The sequence below is a fragment of the Pseudophryne corroboree genome, chromosome 9 (genome assembly GCF_028390025.1).
Source record: "Pseudophryne corroboree isolate aPseCor3 chromosome 9, aPseCor3.hap2, whole genome shotgun sequence".
NCBI classification, from domain to species: Eukaryota; Metazoa; Chordata; class Amphibia; order Anura; family Myobatrachidae; genus Pseudophryne; species Pseudophryne corroboree.
The window spans coordinates 20,473,134-20,493,407 of NC_086452.1; the positions used below are offsets into that span (position 1 = coordinate 20,473,134).

Below are 20,274 nucleotides of genomic sequence, written 5' to 3' on the forward strand. Positions count from 1 at the left end.
TGTTACTATTACTGGGGCACACTGCGGGGATACGTCCTGTTACTATTACTGGGGAACACTGCGGGGATACGTCCTGTTACTATTACTGGGGCACACTGCGGGGATACGTCCTGTTACTATTACTGGGGAACACTGCGGGGATACGTCCTGTTACTATTACTGGGGAACACTGCGGGGATACGTCCTGTTACTATTACTGGGGAACACTGCGGGGATACGTCCTGTTACTATTACTGGGGAACACTGCGGGGATACGTCCTGTTACTATTACTGGTGCACACTGCGGGGATACGTCCTGTTACTATTACTGGGGAACACTGCGGGGATACGTCCTGTTACTATTACTGGGGAACACTGCGGGGATACGTCCTGTTACTATTACTGGGGAACACTGCGGGGATACGTCATGTTACTATTACTGGGGCACACTGCGGGGATACGTCCTGTTACTATTACTGGGGAACACTGCGGGGATACGTCCTGTTACTATTACTGGGGCACACTGCGGGGATACGTCCTGTTACTATTACTGGGGCACACTGCGGGGATACGTCCTGTTACTATTACTGGGGAACACTGCGGGGATACGTCCTGTTACTATTACTGGGGAACACTGCGGGGATACGTGCTGTTACTATTACTAGGGAACACTGCGGGGATACGTCCTGTTACTATTACTGGGGAACACTGCGGGGATACGTCCTGTTACTATTACTGGGGAACACTGCGGGGATACGTCCTGTTACTATTACTGGGGAACACTGCGGGGATACGTCCTGTTACTATTACTGGGGAACACTGCGGGGATACGTCCTGTTACTATTACTGGGGAACACTGCGGGGATACGTCCTGTTACTGTTACTGGGGAACACTGCGGGGATACGTCCTGTTACTATTACTGGGGAACACTGCGGGGATACGTCTTGTTACTATTACTGGGGAACACTGCGGGGATACGTGCTGTTACTATTACTAGTGCACACTGCGGGGATACGTCCTGTTACTATTACTGGTGCACACTGCGGGGATACGTGCTGTTACTATTACTGGTGAACACTGCGGGGATACGTGCTGTTACTATTACTGGTGAACACTGCGGGGATACGTCTTGTTACTATTACTGGGGAACACTGCGGGGATACGTCATGTTACTATTACTGGGGCACACTGCGGGGATACGTCATGTTACTATTACTGGGGAACACTGCGGGGATACGTGCTGTTACTATTACTAGTGCACACTGCGGGGATACGTCCTGTTACTATTACTGGGGAACACTGCGGGGATACGTCTTGTTACTATTACTGGGGAACACTGCGGGGATACGTGCTGTTACTATTACTAGTGCACACTGCGGGGATACGTCCTGTTACTATTACTGGGGAACACTGCGGGGATACGTCCTGTTACTATTACTGGGGAACACTGCGGGGATACAGACTGTTATACTGAGTACTGTTAGTGGGGCACACTGTGGGAACATGCTGTGCGGGAGCTGTCACTGGGGAAAGGTAAATGTACAGGGCACCAGGGATGGGCACATGTTCTGTGCGGTCACTGGGGATGGGTACATGCGCTGTGGGGGCACTGTCACTGGGTACGTGTTGTGCGGGCACCGGGGATGAGTGGGCACTGGGGACGGGTACTTGTGCTGTGCGGGCACTGTCAATGGGGATGGGTACATGTGTTGTGCGGGCACCGGGGATGGATGGGCACTGGGGATGGGTACATGCGCTGTGCGGGCCCTGGGGATGGGTGGGCACTGGGGAAGGCATATGTGCTGTGTGGGCACTATCACTGGGTACGGGTACATGTGCTGTTGGGCACCGGGGATGGATGGGTACATGTGTTGTGTGGGCACTGTCACTGGGAGTGGGTGCATGCGCTGTGCGGGCACCAGGGATGGGTGGGCACTGGGGATGGGTACATGTGCTGTGTGGGCACCAGGGATGGGTGGGCACTGGGGGTGGGTACATGTGCTGTGCGGGCACCAGGGATGGGTGGGCACTGGGGGTGGGTACATGTGCTGTGCGGGCACCATGGATGGGTGGGTACATGTGCTGTGCGGGCACTGGGAATGGGTACATGTGCTGGGCGGGCACCAGGGATGGGTGGGCACTGGGGGTGTTACATGCGCTGTGCGGACACCGGGGATGGATGGGTACATGTGCTGTGCGGGCACTGTCACTGGGGATAGGTACATGCGCTGTGCGGGCACCAGGGATGGGTGGGCACTGGGGGTGGGTGCATGCGATGTGCGGGCACCGGGGATGGGTGGGCACCTAGGATGGATGGGTACATGTGCTGTGCGGGCACCAGGGATGGGTGCATGCGCTGTGCAGGCACTGGGGATGGGTGGGCACCTAGGATGGATGGGTACATGCGCTGTGCGGGCATCGGGGATGGGTGGGCACCTAGGATGGATGGGTACATGTGCTGTGCGCGCACCAGGGATGGGTGGGCACTGGGGGTGGGTACATGTGCTGTGCGGGCACTGGGAATGGGTACATGTGCTGTGCGGGCACCAGGGATGGGTGGACACTGGGGGTGTTACATGCGCTGTGCGGACACCGGGGATGGATGGGTTCATGTGCTGTGCGGGCACTGTCACTGGGGATAGGTACATGTGCTGTGCGGGCACTGGGAATGGGTACATGTGCTGTGCGGGCACCAGGGATGGGTGGGTACATGTGCTGTGCGGGCACTGTCACTGGGGATAGGTACATGTGCTGTGCGGGCACTGGGGGTGGGTACATGTGCTGTGCGGGCACTGTCACTGGGGATAGGTACATGTGCTGTGCGGGCACTGGGAATGGGTACATGTGCTGGGCGGGCACCAGGGATGGGTGGGCACTGGGGGTGTTACATGCGCTGTGCGGACACCGGGCATGGATGGGTACATGCGCTGTGCGGGCACCAGGGATGGGTGGGCACTGGGGGTGGGTGCATGCGCTGTGCGGGCACCGGGGATGGGTGGGCACCTAGGATGGATGGGTACATGTGCTGTGCGGGCACCAGGGATGGGTGGGCACTGGGGATGGGTGCATGCGCTGTGCAGGCACTGGGGATGGGTGCATGCGCTGTGCAGGCACTGGGGAAGGGTGGGCACCTAGGATGGATGGGTACATGCGCTGTGCGGGCATCGGGGATGGGTGGGCACCTAGGATGGATGGGTACATGTGCTGTGCGCGCACCAGGGATGGGTGGGCACTGGGGTGGGTACATGTGCTGTGCGGGCACTGGGAATGGGTACATGTGCTGTGCGGGCATCAGGGATGGGTGGGCACTGGGGGTGTTACATGCGCTCTGCGGACACCGGGGATGGATGGGTACATGTGCTGTGCGGGCACTGTCACTGGGGATAGGTACATGTGCTGTGCGGGCATCAGGGATGGGTGGGCACTGGGGGTGTTACATGCGCTCTGCGGACACCGGGGATGGATGGGTACATGTGCTGTGCGGGCACTGTCACTGGGGATAGGTACATGTGCTGTGCGGGCACTGGGAATGGGTACATGTGCTGGGCGGGCACCAGGGATGGGTGGGCACTGGGGGTGTTACATGCGCTGTGCGGACACCGGGCATGGATGGGTACATGCGCTGTGCGGGCACCAGGGATGGGTGGGCACTGGGGGTGGGTGCATGCGCTGTGCGGGCACCGGGGATGGGTGGGCACCTAGGATGGATGGGTACATGTGCTGTGCGGGCACCAGGGATGGGTGGGCACTGGGGATGGGTGCATGCGCTGTGCAGGCACTGGGGATGGGTGCATGCGCTGTGCAGGCACTGGGGAAGGGTGGGCACCTAGGATGGATGGGTACATGCGCTGTGCGGGCATCGGGGATGGGTGGGCACCTAGGATGGATGGGTACATGTGCTGTGCGCGCACCAGGGATGGGTGGGCACTGGGGTGGGTACATGTGCTGTGCGGGCACTGGGAATGGGTACATGTGCTGTGCGGGCATCAGGGATGGGTGGGCACTGGGGGTGTTACATGCGCTCTGCGGACACCGGGGATGGATGGGTACATGTGCTGTGCGGGCACTGTCACTGGGGATAGGTACATGTGCTGTGCGGGCATCAGGGATGGGTGGGCACTGGGGGTGTTACATGCGCTCTGCGGACACCGGGGATGGATGGGTACATGTGCTGTGCGGGCACTGTCACTGGGGATAGGTACATGTGCTGTGCGGGCACTGGGAATGGGTACATGTGCTGTGCGGGCATCAGGGATGGGTGGGCACTGGGGGTGTTACATGCGCTCTGCGGACACCGGGGATGGATGGGTACATGTGCTGTGCGGGCACTGTCACTGGGGATAGGTACATGTGCTGTGCGGGCACTGGGAATGGGTACATGTGCTGTGCGGGCATCAGGGATGGGTGGGCACTGGGGGTGTTACATGCGCTCTGCGGACACCGGGGATGGATGGGTACATGTGCTGTGCGGGTACTGTCACTGGGGATAGGTACATGTGCTGTGCGGGCACTGGGAATGGGTACATGTGCTGTGCGGGCACCAGGGATGGGTGGGTACATGTGCTGTGCGGGTACTGTCACTGGGGATAGGTACATGTGCTGTGCGGGCACTGGGGGTGGGTACATGTGCTGTGCGGGCACCATGGATGGGTGGGTACATGTGCTGTGCGGGCACTGGGAATGGGTACATGTGCTGGGCGGGCACCAGGGATGGGTGGGCACTGGGGGGTGTTACATGCGTTCTGCGGACACCGGGGATGGATGGGTACATGTGCTGTGCGGGCACCAGGGATGGGTGGGCACTGGGGGTGGGTGCATGCGCTGTGCGGGCACCGGGGATGGGTGGGCACCTAGGATGGATGGGTTCATGTGCTGTGCGGGCACTGTCACTGGGGATAGGTACATGTGCTGTGCGGGTACTGTCACTGGGGATAGGTACATGTGCTGTGCGGGTACTGTCACTGGGGATAGGTACATATGCTGTGCAGGCACTGGGGGTGGGTACATGTGCTGTGCGGGCACCATGGATAGGTGGGTACATGTGCTGTGCGGGCACTGGGAATGGGTACATGTGCTGGGCGGGCACCAGGGATGGGTGGGCACTGGGGGTTTTACATGCGCTCTGCGGACACCGGGGATGGATGGGTACATGTGCTGGGCGGGCACCAGGGATGGGTGGGCACTGGGGGTGGGTGCATGCGCTGTGCGGGCACCTAGGATGGATGGGTACATGTGCTGTGCGGGCACCAGGGATGGGTGGGCACCGGGGGTGGGTGCATGCGCTGTGCGGGCACCGGGGATGGGTACATGTGCTGTGCGGACACCAGGGATGGGTGGGCACTGGGGGTGGGTGCATGCGCTGTGCGGGCACCGGGGATGGGTACATGTGCTGTGCGGGCACCAGGGATGGGTGGGCACTGGGGGTGGGTGCATGCGCTCTGCGGACACCGGGGATGGATGGGTACATGTGCTGTGCGGGCACCAGGGATGGGTGGGCACTGGGGGTGGGTGCATGCGCTGTGCGGGCACCGGGGATGGGTACATGTGCTGTGCGGGCACCAGGGATGGGTGGGCACTGGGGGTGGGTGCATGCGCTGTCCGGGCACTGTCACTGGGGATAGGTACATGTGCTGTGCGGGTACTGTCACTGGGGATAGGTACATGTGCTGTGCGGGTACTGTCACTGGGGATAGGTACATATGCTGTGCGGGCACTGGGGGTGGGTACATGTGCTGTGCGGGCACCATGGATAGGTGGGTACATGTGCTGTGCGGGCACTGGGAATGGGTACATGTGCTGGGCGGGCACCAGGGATGGGTGGGCACTGGGGGTGTTACATGCGCTCTGCGGACACCGGGGATGGATGGGTACATGTGCTGTGCGGGCACCAGGGATGGGTGGGCACTGGGGGTGGGTGCATGCGCTGTGCGGGCACCTAGGATGGATGGGTACATGTGCTGTGCGGGCACCAGGGATGGGTGGGCACCGGGGGTGGGTGCATGCGCTGTGCGGGCACCGGGGATGGGTACATGTGCTGTGCGGACACCAGGGATGGGTGGGCACTGGGGGTGGGTGCATGCGCTGTGCGGGCACCGGGGATGGGTACATGTGCTGTGCGGGCACCAGGGATGGGTGGGCACTGGGGGTGGGTGCATGCGCTGTGCGGGCACTGGGAATGGGTACATGTGCTGTGCGGGCACCAGGGATGGGTGGGCACTGGGGGTGGGTGCATGCGCTGTGCGGGCACCGGGGGTGGGTGCATGCGCTGTGCGGGCACCGGGGATGGGTACATGCGCTGTGCGGGCACTGGGAATGGGTACATGTGCTGTGCGGGCACCAGGGATGGGTGGGCACTGGGGGTGGGTGCATGCGCTGTGCGGGCACCGGGGATGGGTACATGCGCTGTGCGGGCACTGGGGGTGGGTACATGTGTTGTGCGGCCGCCGCTCCTGGTTGCTATGTGACTGCGGCCGCTGGTTGCTATGTGACTGGCGGCGTTATTACTGCCCCGCCCATTTAGCCGTACACGTGTTGCGCTTAGAGCGGGTGAATCGCCCAGGCCCCGCCTAGTAGTGAGAGGGCTCAGTGTTCCCGCCTTGGTGGCGGGTGGGAGGAGGGATCGATGATCACGCCTCCCCGGCTTTCACGCTGTTGCTATGTGCGCGCGCCGCCGCAGTCGCCGGCTCTCGCGAGACTCCGCCGCAGCAGCATCTCGCGGGACTGTGCGGGGAGACATGCCCGGGGAGTGAGGTGAGAGCGGGACCGGAGATAGGGAGGAGCGAGGACACGAGTGTCATGTCTGTGGGCGGAGGCAGGAACGCGTTCTAGGTGAGAGGCGATGTGCGTGACAGAACGTGCCGGCTGTGCGTGGAAGCAGCGCGGAGGGGGCGTGGTCTCCAAGTGCCGTGGGCGGAGCTTGCGGGTCTCCACTGGGGTGTGTGGGAAAGTTGGGGTACATGTCACCTGTGGTATGCTGTGTGCCATGTACTCGTGTGTGTGTGGCTGAGTGCCTCTTGGGCAGGGAGGGTCTGGGTGTAGCATGCCCCATGGAAGGGGGGAGTCTGGGTGGTTATGGGGGTTCAGTGCCCCAAGTAAGGGGGGGGGGAGGAGTCTGGGTGGCTATGGGGGTTCAGTGCCCCAAGGAAGCGGGGGGAGTCTGGGTGGTTATGGGGGTTTAGTGCCCCAAGGGAGGGGGGGGGGGGGAGTCTGGGTGGCTATGGGGGTACAGTGCCCCAAGGAAGGGGGGGGGGAGTCGGTGGCTATGGGGGTTCAGTGCCCCAAGGAAGCGGGGGGAGTCTGGGTGGTTATGGGGTTTCAGTGCTCCATGGAAGGGGGGGGAGTCTGGGTGGTTATGGGGGAGGTTGGGTGGTTATGGGGGTTCAGTGCCCCAAGGAAGGGGGTGGGAGTCTGGGTGGTTATGGGGGTTCAGTGCCCTAAGGAAGGGGGGGGGAGTCTGGGTTGTTATGGGGGTTCAGTGCCCCAAGGAAGGGGGGTCTAGGTGGTGATGGGGGTTCAGTGCCCCAGGGAAGGGGGGTCTGGGTGGTTATGGGGGTCCAGTGCCCCAAGGAAGGGAGGTCTGGATTGTGATGGAGGTAGCATGCCCCAAGGAAGGAGGGTTCTGGTGGTGATGGGGGTTCAATGCCCAAATGAACTGGGTTTGGGTGGTGATGGGGGTTCAATGCCCAAATAAAGGGGGTCTGGGTGGTGATGGGGGTTCTATACCCCAAGGAAGGGGGGTCTGGGCGTAATAGGGGTAGCATGCCCCAAGGAAGGGGGGCTGGGTGGCGATGGGAGTTCAAGGCCCCAAGGAAGGGGGTGTATGATTGGCGATGGGCGTTGCATACCCCAAGGGGAGGGGTTGGGTGAGATGAGGGTTTCATACCTTAAGTGAGGGGAGTCTGGGTATGATGGGTATTGCATGGCACAGAGTGGGTGTTTTGGTTTTAATAGAGGTTGCATTCCCTGTGGGGGGGGGGGGGGGGGTGCTTTGGTGAGTTGAGGGTGCATACTGTACCCAAAGGAAGGGGTGAGGGAGGATGGGGGCGGGGTTGGGTGAGTTTGGGGTTGTATACACCAGGTGGTGGATTTAGTTGTGATAGGGGTTTCATGCCTTGAGGGGTGGGGTCTGGCTATGATGGGGGTTACATGCCCCAAGGAGCGGTGCTGGGTGTTATGGGGGTTACATGCCCCAAGGAGCGGGGCTGGGTGTTATGGGGTTGCATGCCCCAAGGGACAGGTTTTGGTGTGATGGTGGACACATACCCCAAGAGTAGATCTCGGTGTGATAGGGCGTCCATATGCCACGAAGACTGTCTGTGTGTATGGGGGTTACATACTCCAAGATGAGGGCATCTCACTGTGATGGAAGATGAATACCCTATGGGGTGACCACTTGTGATGGGGCTACAATACATTAAGGAGCGAATATGTATGATGGGGTGTAGCATCACCAAGGGGAGGTCTCCATATGAAGGGAGGTGGACACCCAGAGGTGGGGCAGGTCTCGTGATAGGGCTTCCATGCGCTAAGGGGTCTGGGTGTTATGTTGGATACATATCCCAAGGGGAGGTCTCTGTGTGATGGCGGATGGATAACCAAAGGGGAGGTCTCTGTGTTTTGGGAGTTAAATACCTAAAGGGCTGGTCTGAGCGTGATGGAAGAGAAATACCCCAAGAGAAAGGTCTATGAGTAATGGTGCTTCCAAGCCCTATGGGTAGGGTCTCATACACCAAGGGTTAAGCTCTGTTTGATGGGATGGTCTGGATATTATCCTATATAATAAAGGCTAATGTTTCTTCACACCTCTATGGGGGGAATTCAGGTGTTTTGCGTGCTGGCGGCCACTAGATGGCACCCGATGGAGCAATTCAACTGTTGCTCCATTTGGGAGTGCACAGACGCCGAAGCTAACATTACTGTTGTGTTGTTCCGTCATTTTTCGATGTGCTGGTTACTAGTGGGGGGTTATATACCACAAGGGAAGGTCTCTGTCTGTCTGATGGGTGTTAGATACCACAAGGGGGTATGCATCGGGGTGTGATGGGGGGCTGCATACACCAAGGGGACGGTCTGGGAGTAACAGGGCTTCTCTACACCAGATTGTGGGTGAAGTTATGACATTGGATTCCGCTAATTGGAGTGTCTTGTGTGATGGAAGTTGTATAGAACAATGTAGTGAGTGTCTCTATGTGGTGAGAATATCCCAAGGGAGGTTTTTGTGTGATTGGCTTTGTATACTGCAAAGAAAGGTCTTTGCCTGTTCCCCTTATATACACTAAAAGGAGGGTTTCGGTGTGATGGGGTTGGATAAACTAAGAAGAGGGTCTTAGTGTGGTGGGGTTGGATAACAAAAGGAGGGTATCTGTGTGTTGAGGGTTGATTGCTTGTAAGAGGTTGGTCTCCACGATTGCGTTAGGTAGGCACAAGGGGAGGGTCTTTGTGCAAGTGGATACCCAAAAAGGCAAAATGGGTCTTGGTGTGTTTTCCGTTGGATACCCTAATGGGTGGTCACAGTGTGATGTGGCTTTCATACTCCAAGAGGAGGGTCTCGTTTTGATTTCTGTTGGTATCTGATATGGATTGGATACCCTGATACTCTGAGGACAGTGACTCTGCGAGATAGTGGTTGTTGGATTTATTAAAAGCAGGGTTTCTGTGTGATTTGGCTGGATTTGGTCAACCCAAGTGGAGGGTTTCTGTATGCTTGGGGGTTGAATACTCCAAAGTCGAGGTCTCATTGTGATAAGGGTCAGATTCCACAAATGGTGGGTCTCTATGATTGGCGTGGGTTTTTGCAAAGGAAGTATCTCTGCCTGGTGGGGGTTGGAGACCCAAAAGGAGGGTCTCACAGTGATGTGGTGTGATAAAATAAAAGGAAAGTCTCTGTAAGATGAGGGTTGGATACTTGTGGTGGGACTTGTGAAAGTGGGGCTGGGTAGGGTGAAAAGAATGTATAAATGTTATGGAGGTTGCATACCTCAAGATGAGGTTCTCTGCGTGATGGAAGAAGGATATCCCATGGTGATAATCTAGGTGTGACGGGTCAGATACCTCAAAGGGAAGGTTTTGTGTGATTGATCTTGAATTTCACAAAGGAAGAGTCTCATTCTGATGAGTTTGGGTACCCTAATAGGACATTCTCTCTATGATGTGGTTGGATACCTTTAAAAGAGAGTCTTGATGTGATGGCTACCATCAAAAGAGGGTCTCGCGCAAGTTGGTGTTCCGTCCCCAAGGGAAGGGCCACATATCATACATGTTGAATTCTCCAAGTGGAGGGTCTCAGTGTGGTGTGGATTGAATGCCCCAATGGGTGCGTCTGTATAATGAGGGTTAGATACCTGCCAGGCTATTGTCTCTGCAAATGGTGTTTTATACCACAAGGGAAGGTTCTGGTTGTGATGGAGGATGGATACCCAAAGAGGAGGATCTGGGTGTGATTGGGGTTGGATACCTTAACACGAGGGTCTCTGTGTTTTGGGGTTGGATACTATAAATAGAGAGCCCTAGTGTGATGAGGTTAAATACCATAAAAGTTGGTTGTCTGTGTAATGAGGGTTTGTTACCCGCAAGAGGAGGATCTCAGGGCCTCATTCAGCGTCAAATGCAAAATAATGGCACAATGAGTGATTGTCTCCACACTGCATGTGTACACTACAAAACAGAAGACAGTGTGCATAGTCAAGTCTGGTTTCCGTGATCGTACCTAGGTATTTGTGAACACAGTAGTGATCGTATGTAGCAATGATAAAAAAGGAGTGGTGGAGGCGTGTCAGCGGGATGGGTACGCTATTTCTGAGATGCGAGCGTGTAGTGGGTATGTCGTGGACGTTGCATTCGCAATATATGCAAAACATATTGCAGAAATTGCAAACGCTTCAACAGCACACGCTGAGGAGCTAGAGGGCTATACAGACTGATTGCAGCAGCAAAAGTTCCGATGGTCAAGCTTATAATTTCACAATCGCTGGCAGCTGATGGTGTCACAGTGACGCAGGGAATGCAGTTAGTGCGTTGCTGCCTAATTACACGCATTAGGTTTTTTAAATTTACAAAATAACACTTATCGTAAGGTATGTATGTGTCGTGTGTGCTTATTGTATCAGTGTTGTGCATAACTTATTACTATTGTAAGCTGTTACAATACATACATGTAACATGTCAAAGTGTGTACACAATACACTAAATGCCTGCCTAACATTATCCTGACCGAACAGAACAAGAAACCCGTTATCCCAGTTCTGTGCTGTCATCGATGTATAAGAGCTGCGTTTATTCTTGTTATTTTGAGTGAATGTGCGCAATGTTTTTAGCTATACGTGCAATGGGAGTTAGGAGGCCAATCACGGTCCTCTCTATCCCAGGATTCCCGGGATTGCAGTAGGGAGCAGGGAGAGTGGATGTGGAGGGTGGGTGTAGGTAGCAATACGTGGACACACACGAACCGCGCCAGCGGCATTTCAAATGTAGCGCCGGCCTCCAGCCGGTCAGAACTGGCAGCCCGTCAGGAGCCGCGGCCGCGTCCCTGATTGGCTGGCGGCCCGCGCTACATTTGAAATGCCACAGTTCCGGTCAGTGCGTGTCCCCATGGCTGCCCGCTTAAGCTTTAAATACCCCGCTGCCACCTGGGCTGCCTGGCAAAACTGCGCATGCGCAACCTAATCCCGTGAATCCCAGGATTGGAGGCTCCAATTCAAATCCTGCCATTTTTGAGCCAGGAGCCTGCTGATCCCGGGATCGGCCTCCCTCATGGGAGTGGACTAGATTTGCTGTGGGGTCGTATAATCGCAGATGAGATTGTGGGTTTGGCTAGAGGCCCTCGCAGTCAGAGTGCGTTCAGTCGCAATTGCAATCCGTGATTTAAAGCGGCAACAGTTATTAAGGCAAACCAACTTGGTTTTGCCCTTAAACCGTGTTGTCACTTTAAATCGAGCAGCTATCTCACCAGAAGCGCGCTGGTGCCCACAAACGTTGGATTATTACACCTGGGCTTAGGAATGGTTTCTGTAAGACGCATTGCAGTGGATGAAGGAGCCATAGTGTTTATGTGCGTTATGAGACACGGGTACTGGGGGGGGGGAATGGAGATAAAGCCGGTATAATATATTCCTCCATTACTCCTTGCGGAATACATTCTATTTACCAGCGGGCGGGATGCCGACTGTGAAGATCTTGACAGCGGCATCCCGTCCGCCGGATTGCCGGTAACGGGGCGAGCGCCGGGATCCCAACAGCTGGCAAATTGATTGCATCCCCTCCTTGCAGCTGGGTCCGATAGATAGTATGAAGGGGAATTTCTGCCCGTTGGCTCCAGTCACCACGCATAAGGTGTATGACGCGGAACTAAACTAATCAATGGATGGCATAATTTGTACCCGAGTGGTTCTGTACGAGTATATATCCTGACATATTGTGCATCTGCAGCACAACGTAAGATTGCATTGTTTTGGAATTGTTTTATTTTGTAGGTCTTGTCCTCAAGCTGGAATGCGGTTAACTTACCGCCGCACGGTTATAGCTTTGGGCTTCTTTAACCTGTGCTGTCAGCTTCTCTTTCAGCACCGCTGCCTGTGTGTAGACTACTCGACGATCTTCTCATTTATGAATGTAAAAGGGGTGGGGTCTGTCGGGTGGTGGGTGTGTCCTGGATAGGGACGGAGACGTTTCTCGAATCAGATGTGCTATAAAGTGGGGTACACGCTGCAAATATCCGTTTTAGACCTAGTTGGTCAGGAAAAGCAGCCCTTTGGGGTATAAAGCAACAGTGGATCCTGTTCTCTATCCGGGTTGGATCTGCTGGATGCTGATCGGAAAATGCATTCCGAAGAAGACCCTGCATCATCGTAGTCATCAATCTTCCGCAATAATTGTGTAATTCTGGTATTAGCATACATCTTGAGGTTCTCTAAAGTTAGATGGAGCAATGGTAATATTTGTATTATAGTGTGTTAGTCGCAGCACACAGGGCCTGCAGCACCGTGACCAGCGGATAGTCAGAAATAGTGCAAACATTCCGTATTACAGGATATAAAATGTATAATGTTCAGACACAACAAAGCTAAATCTATGCACTACTGTACCTGAGACTTTCCCGGATTCCACCGCTACAGTCCTGGTTTATCCAGGCTTGAATCATTGTCACCTGTGCTAAAGCATGGATATCCTGAAAACCTGGACTGTAATGGCAGAGTTTGAGAAATTCTGCTTGTAACTGTTGTTTACATGGAAAACTATTTTATGTTATTGTTGGGAAAGTATTTTATTTTAGGAAATGATCTTCACATAGTTTTATGGAATTTGCTAGACTGGTCTAACTCTTGTATGTGTTTTTTCTTCCAGGTTTCCCAATGAGAGGATCATGTCGATCTCACAGTTGGGGTGATCCATAGCATGGCTTCTTCTCGATCGACTCGTGTCACAAGATCTACCGTGGGGCTGAACGGACTGGACGAAACCTTCTGTGGACGCACCCTGAGAAACCGCAGCATCGCTCACTCAGACGAGGTCCTTCCGCCGGCGCTGCTAAGATCAAGGTCTCCTAAGAAAAGGCCGGAACCTGCCCCAATCCAAAAGGGAAGCACCACAAAGGGCGGCGAATTGAAACAGGCAGGTCCTCGAGAACCTTGGGTGAGCCCACGAAAGAGAGGACTGTCCACGTCCGAGAAGGACAGTAACGAGAGGGACAGTGTGGAAAACAGGGAGAAGAAGTCTACGGGACCTTTGTCGCCTGTACTGAAGAAAATCAAGCGCTACCTGCGTTCTGAGGAGCCCAGCAGTCCCGAGGAAGAATTGTCTGGCGCGTTTCACAAAGAGCCTTTGGAAAGCAGGAACTCTGAGTCTGACAATGAAACAGACACTCCCCGTACTAAACGAGCTAATCGATGTGTTTTACTGGATGATAGTAACGAAAGGGAAATCAAAACGGATTCGGAGTCCGAGGACGTCTTGAAAAACACAGTACCTGATGGAGACGTATTTAACCATCAGGCAGTTAACGGTATTGATAACGTTGAGGCCTCTGCTGCTGTAAAATGTAATAACTGTCCGTCAGATGGAAGTATTAAACAAAATAGTTCTAGTGCGTTCCTCCCCCCCAAGGAATTAATTGTATCGGAAAACGGGAGCTTATTAACTCCTTGCCCGGTACTAAGTAAAAGCAAGAACGCACTTTCAGACCATAAAGTGCCTTGCACACTCATCACGGAGCAGGCAGGCAGACAGGACCATGAACTAGCTAACTGCCTGCCTACCGATCCCATAAACAAGACCAATGAACCCGCAGGCCTTTCCTGCACGAACGCGCTGTCCACTGTACGGGATTCCGAGGAGGAGCTCGATGTTGTAGGCGATAGTGTTTCAAAGGAACAAGCTGCTACATCTCCAAATTGCGTACCAAGCCCTGAGCAGGACAAGCCGATACCGGCGGATCCCTCACCCGAGACTGCAAACGTGGCCCCTCTCGAGGCTTGCTTTTCCGATACTCAAGAACATAGATATACTTTAAGAACCTCTCCAAGGAAGCCTGTCTCCTTCAAAGACAGCTTGTTCAAAAGTGACTCTCCCTGCGGGGAGAACGGGCAGGCGGAGGAGAGTTCTAGTGAAAGTGGAGGGCTTGCCAGTGCGGTCAACGGTTCCATGGTAAAAACTGAGGACGTGGACCGCGGTGACAAAGAGACGTCTTGTGTTACCGTGAAGTGTTCACAGGAGAAACCCACATGTCCACCCCCTGGCACGGAGTGTTCCGCGCCACCCACGAAGGAGAGTGCCAGCGTGCAGCCTGCGGAGGAGGAGGAGGACGAGCCTGACGTGTATTACTTTGAGTCCGATCACGTGGCACTGAAACACAACAAAGAGTATGTGTACCCATGGTAACCAAGTAGTGTGTTCATTGTCTCAAGTGGCTTTGAACCGAAGGTTTGTTTCATGTTGACATTTGCAGATGTCACTTCTGGGCTGAGGGTTTTATTTCCTTGTCTGATGCTTAGTGGATTATGTGTTTGTTTCCGAAGGCCAGATCACAGGCGCACTAGGGCACACCTAAATACACCAGGTATTCGTTCTGCCCTCCACATATTACTAATAATGGTAGTATGCTACTGATTTGTCATTGGGGCCGATTCAGTTGTGGCGCATGCCACCTGCTGGCTGTCTTCAGGTATGGGCGTATATCGGAGCTATTCAGTTGTTGCTCCTATAGACGTCTATTAGCCACGGCTGTCACATTTCAGCCTCAAGAGGTGCGCGGAAAAGGTGTGTTTAAAAGTCCGGACTTTGGACACTCACTCAAGCGCTTTAGACGGGTTTAGCCACTTTGTCTGATCGGAGCAACAATTGAATAGCTCCGATCAGACGCCCATTGCAATAGACGTCCAGCAGGGGGCGCAGCAACACTTCCTGGCCTCGCAACCCCTCCTTCCATTGGTCAGCTGAGTAATGTTATAGTAGTTGTTGCGATGTTGGATTCCAGCTTGTGACATTGGTCACAGTGTTGGAGGAGGCGCCTCTTCTACTGAGACGTCTCCTGCACGTCTCTCCTCCGGATCAGACAGAAATACAGTGCTGCATGCAGGAGGCGCCTCTTCTACTGAGACGTCTCTCCTCCGGATCAGACAGAAATACAGTGCTGCATGCAGGAGGCGCCTCTTCTACTGAGACGTCTCCTGCACGTCTCTCCTCCGGATCAGACAGAAATACAGTGCTGCATGCAGGAGGTGCCTCTTCTACTGAGACGTCTCCTGCATGTCTCTCCTCCGGATCAGACAGAAATACAGTGCTGCATGCAGGAGACGCCTCTTCTACTGAAACGTCTCCTGCATGTCTCTCCTCCGGATCATACAGAAATACAGTGCTGCATGCAGGAGGTGCCTCTTCTACTGAGACGTCTCCTGCATGTCTCTCCTCCGGATCAGACGGAAATACAGTGCTGCATGCAGGAGGTGCCTCTTCTACTGAGACGTCTCCTGCATGTCTCTCCTCCGGATCAGACGGAAATACAGTGCTGCATGCAGGAGGTGCCTCTTCTACTGAGACGTCTCCTGCATGTCTCTCCTCCGGATCAGACAGAAATACAGTGCTGCATGCAGGAGGTGCCTCTTCTACTGAGACGTCTCCTGCATGTCTCTCCTTCAGATCAGACGGAAATACAGTGCTGCATGCAGGAGGTGCCTCTTCTACTGAGACGTCTCCTGCATGTCTCTCCTCCGGATCAGACAGAAATACAGTGCTGCATGCAGGAGGTGCCTCTTCTACTGAGACGTCTCCTGCATGTTTCTCCTCCGGATCAGACGGAAATACAGTGCTGCATGCAGGAGGTGCCTCTTCTACTGAGACGTCTCCTGCATGTCTCTCCTCCGGATCAGACGGAAATACAGTGCTGCATGCAGGAGGCGCCTCTTCTACTGAGACATGCTGCATTGCATTTCCATCCATCTAAAAGTGATTGTCTGCTGGCTAAGGGAGAAAGGAGACCGTGATGAAATTAATAGAAAGAGGTAGCATGTAGAAATATATAATGATATGGCGCTTTCCCAGCCCTTTAAGACTTCGCCACTTATTCTGCATGGCTTGGATGCATTTGTTTTGGGGGGCATGTAGTTAATATCCTGGTGGTCGAGATCCCAATGGTCAGAATGCTGAAGGTAGGTATTGGGGTTAGGGCTGGGGGAGGGGGTTGGACACGGTTAGGGTTTGGCTGCAGGAGGGTTGGGTTAGTATTAGGGTTAAAACACTCACCGGCATCCGGCAAGGTGCCACTGTCCGCATTCTGTCCTTCAGGATCTTCACGGCTGGGACCGACCCGTTTTGGGTGCTGCCGACTTATTTGGTACCGAATGAATGTGCCCCACCCACCCAGTATTTCTGTATCCACCCCAGGCCACACCCCCAACTTAACTCTCACACCTAACTACAGTATTTTTAAAATGAAATTAATTAAATATCTGCCCCCCCCAAAGATGTAGACTTAGCTTGGCTAAACAAAATAAAACAAAAAAGAAAAGTCACTTCGCAAAAGTGAGGACATGGCAAACCCTCCTATCACCAAGCGGGGGCTCTCCTCTTAGCTGGCAGATGTACTAAGCCTGGAGAAGTGATAAAGCAGTGATAAGTGGAAGGCGCACCAGCCAATCAGCTCCTAATTGTCATTTTTAAATCTTTAATGATTGGTTAGTGCGTTATCACCTTCCACTTATCACTTCTCCCGGCTTAATACATCTGCCCCATTCTGCACTATGGTAAGTGCCGATGTTGCCAGTCACGGGTAGACCCTCCCCTACGCTGTGTCATGTTTTATAGACCAAGCCCTACTACCACTTGTGGCGCTGGGTATACCCACCGGTACCGTATATCACTGACCTGGTTTGGGAGTGTTGTGGACTCGGGGCTTCTTCCGATGACCGGGAAGAGGAACCGCCACTGGGTCGCAGTAGGGATGGCCGGATGTAGGACTTCCTCATGCAGGACTACGTCGGCAGGCGGGAGGCACAGAGGAGTTCTTGACGGTCTCCTGTAAGACAAGACTCGTAGAAATACTGAAGGCTGGGGTACTGAGATATTAGAGGTACCGTGATGGCGGAGGCTCCGCGGTATTGGGGCTCTGAGGTGCTGGAAGTACAGGGCGTGCTAGGAGGCCCCTGGAGGTACGGAGATGCTTGGAGGCACGAGGTGCTTGGAGGCACGGAGGTGCTTGGAGGCACGGAGGTGCTTGGAGGCACGAGGTGCTTGGAGGCACGGAGGTGCTTGAAGGCACGAGGGTACTTGGAGGCACGGAGGTACTTGGAGGCACGGAGGTGCTTGGAGGCACGAGGTGCTTGAAGGCACGAGGGTACTTGGAGGCACGGAGGTACTTGGAGGCACGGAGGTGCTTGGAGGCACGAGGTGCTTGGAGGCACGGAGGTGCTTGGAGGCACGGAGGTGCTTGGAGGCACGGAGGTGCTTGGAGGCACGGGATGCTTGGAGGTACGGGATGCTTGGAGGTACAGGATGCTTGGAAGCACAGGACGAGCTTGGAGGCACAGGATGCTTGGAGGCACAGGACGAGGGAGCTCTGGAATCACAGCTTCCGAAGGAGAAACGAAGATACTCAGGCACCGGATCTCTGCCTGGTATCCGCTTTTAAACTCCCCGCCCCAGCCTGATTGACGGAGCAGGCAGGTGACGTCAGACCTGCTCCGCCTGCTTGCCCTCACTTGCGATGGCGGCGTCCCTGCTTCCGGGAAGCCGCCGGGGAGCAGCGCCGACCCGCCACTGAATCCGGAGACCGCCAGGGGGAACGAGGCGCCGGGCAGACCAGACCACCCGTAGGGACAAGCGCGGCCGCCGCGGCCGCTGCAGGTTTGTAACAGTACCCCCTCCTCCAGGAGTGGCCCCTGGACACTTCCCGGGCTTAGTCGGATGTTTGGAGTGGAAGATCCGAATCAGACGAGGAGCCATTACTTCAGTAGCTCCAATCCAACTTCTTTCCTCAGGACCGTAACCCTTCCAGTCCACCAAGTACTGTAATTTTTTATGAAGATAACGGGAGTCAAGAATAGCTTTGATTTCAAACTCTGCTCCGGCTTCTGCCACTACTGACGTTGACCTAGGGAGTGCTGAGTGGAACCGATTCAGAACGAGGGGACGGAGTAGAGAAACATGAAAGGCGTTAGGTACTCGAAGATGGGCAGGCAAACCCAGTTTACAGACCACAGGATTTAAGACTTTTAGCACAGGGTAGGGCCCGATGAACCTTGGAGCGAATTTCATGGTAGGCACCTTCAGCCGGAGGTTCCGTGTGGACAGCCATACCCTGTCCCCAACTTTATATTGAGGTGCAGCTCGCCGTTTCTTATCTGCGAAGAACTTGTACCGAGCCGAAACCTGCTTAAGATTGGCATGAACCTTCCTCCAAATTTGTCCAAAGTGTCGTAGAGTGGATACTACAGCAGGAACCTCTACTAACGGAAGGCTTGGAAATTCCGGAACACGGGGATGGAACCCGTAATTGACGAAAAATGGTGATTCCCCAGTGGAAGAATGAAACAAATGGTTGTGGGCAAACTCCGCCCAAGGCAGCAACTCCACCCAATTGTCCTGTGAAGGAGAGAGGTACAGACGAAGAAAAGTCTCTAGATCCTGATTGACACGTTCCGTTTGTCCATTTGTTTGGGGATGATAAGCAGACGAAAACTTAAGTTTGATTTGCAGAGTCGAACAAAGGGCTTTCCAAAACCTGGCGGTGAACTGTACTCCTCGGTCAGAAACAATCTCTTGTGGCAACCCATGCAAACGAAAATGTTCTCGGATAAACAGTAGTGCCAGTTTCGGTGCTGTTGGAAGACCAGTCAAGGGCACAAAGTGTGCCATCTTCGAAAAACGGTCAACGATAACCCAAACGGTGTTGAAACCTTTGGAACAGGGCAGGTCAGTGACGAAGTCCATGGAAATGTGAGTCCAGGGTCTCACAGGGATAGGCAGAGGACGAAGTAACCCTGCAGGAGGCAAACGAGGAGATTTGTGTTGTGTACATTGGGGACAGGAATTAACGCAATCTTGTACATCCTTCCTCATGGTGTTCCACCAGTAAGATCTTTGCAGAAACTTGTACATCTTCTGAGCGCCGGGATGACCGGAAAACTTGGAGTTATGGACCCACAGTAGTATCCTTGAGCGGAATCTAGCTGGTACGGACATTCTTCCAGGAGGAGGAGCTGGAGTAGTTAAAGCAACAGAGACAGAAACTGGATTCAGAATTAAACCCCGCTCCGGAGGTTCATCCTCGTCAGAGGAAACTTGTGAACGAGAAAGTGCATCTGCTTTAATATTGAGACTCCCGGCCCGGTACTTGATAATGAACGAGAATCGGGAAAAGAAAAGTGCCCATCTTGCCTGGCGAGGATTCAAGCACTGTGCGGATTTGATGTACAGCAAATTCTTGTGATCTGTGTAGATAGTAAACACGTGTTTAGCCCCTTCCAGAAGATATCTCCATTCTTCCAAGGCAGACTTGATTGCCAAGAGTTCCTGGTCTCCAATAGTGTAGTTCCGTTCGGCCGGAGAGAACTTACGAGAATGGAAGCCACACGGATGTAGTTTCTTATCAGAGGAATACTGGGAGAGAACAGCCCCAACTCCGACTGAAGACGCATCAACTTCTAAGAAGAAGGGTTCATCGAAATCTGGTTGTTTGAGAACTGGAGCCGTCATGAAGGCTAATTTTAAACGAGAAAAAGCTAAAATGGCTTCCGGGGACCACAGACTAGGATTGGAACTCTTCCTCGTCAGGGCAGTAATGGGCGCAACAATGGTGGAGAAACCCT

General features: G+C 54.4%; 1 protein-coding gene across 4 annotated transcripts in view; it reads left to right on the plus strand.

Annotated features, from left to right (window-relative positions):
* Window positions 1–20,274, plus strand: part of ZZZ3 (zinc finger ZZ-type containing 3) — a 130,077-nt gene that overhangs the window by 37,071 nt on the left and 72,732 nt on the right. For 2 of the 4 annotated variants that reach the window (XM_063939040.1, XM_063939042.1), the window contains exon 2: window positions 13,319–14,832. In XM_063939040.1, the coding sequence (XP_063795110.1) occupies window positions 13,370–14,832 (1,463 nt within the window). In that variant the 5' untranslated portion in view covers window positions 13,319–13,369. Of the gene's footprint in view, window positions 1–6,651; window positions 6,809–13,318; window positions 14,833–20,274 lie in introns of those variants that run through there. The other 2 variants (XM_063939043.1, XM_063939041.1) reach the window with 2 other exon arrangements.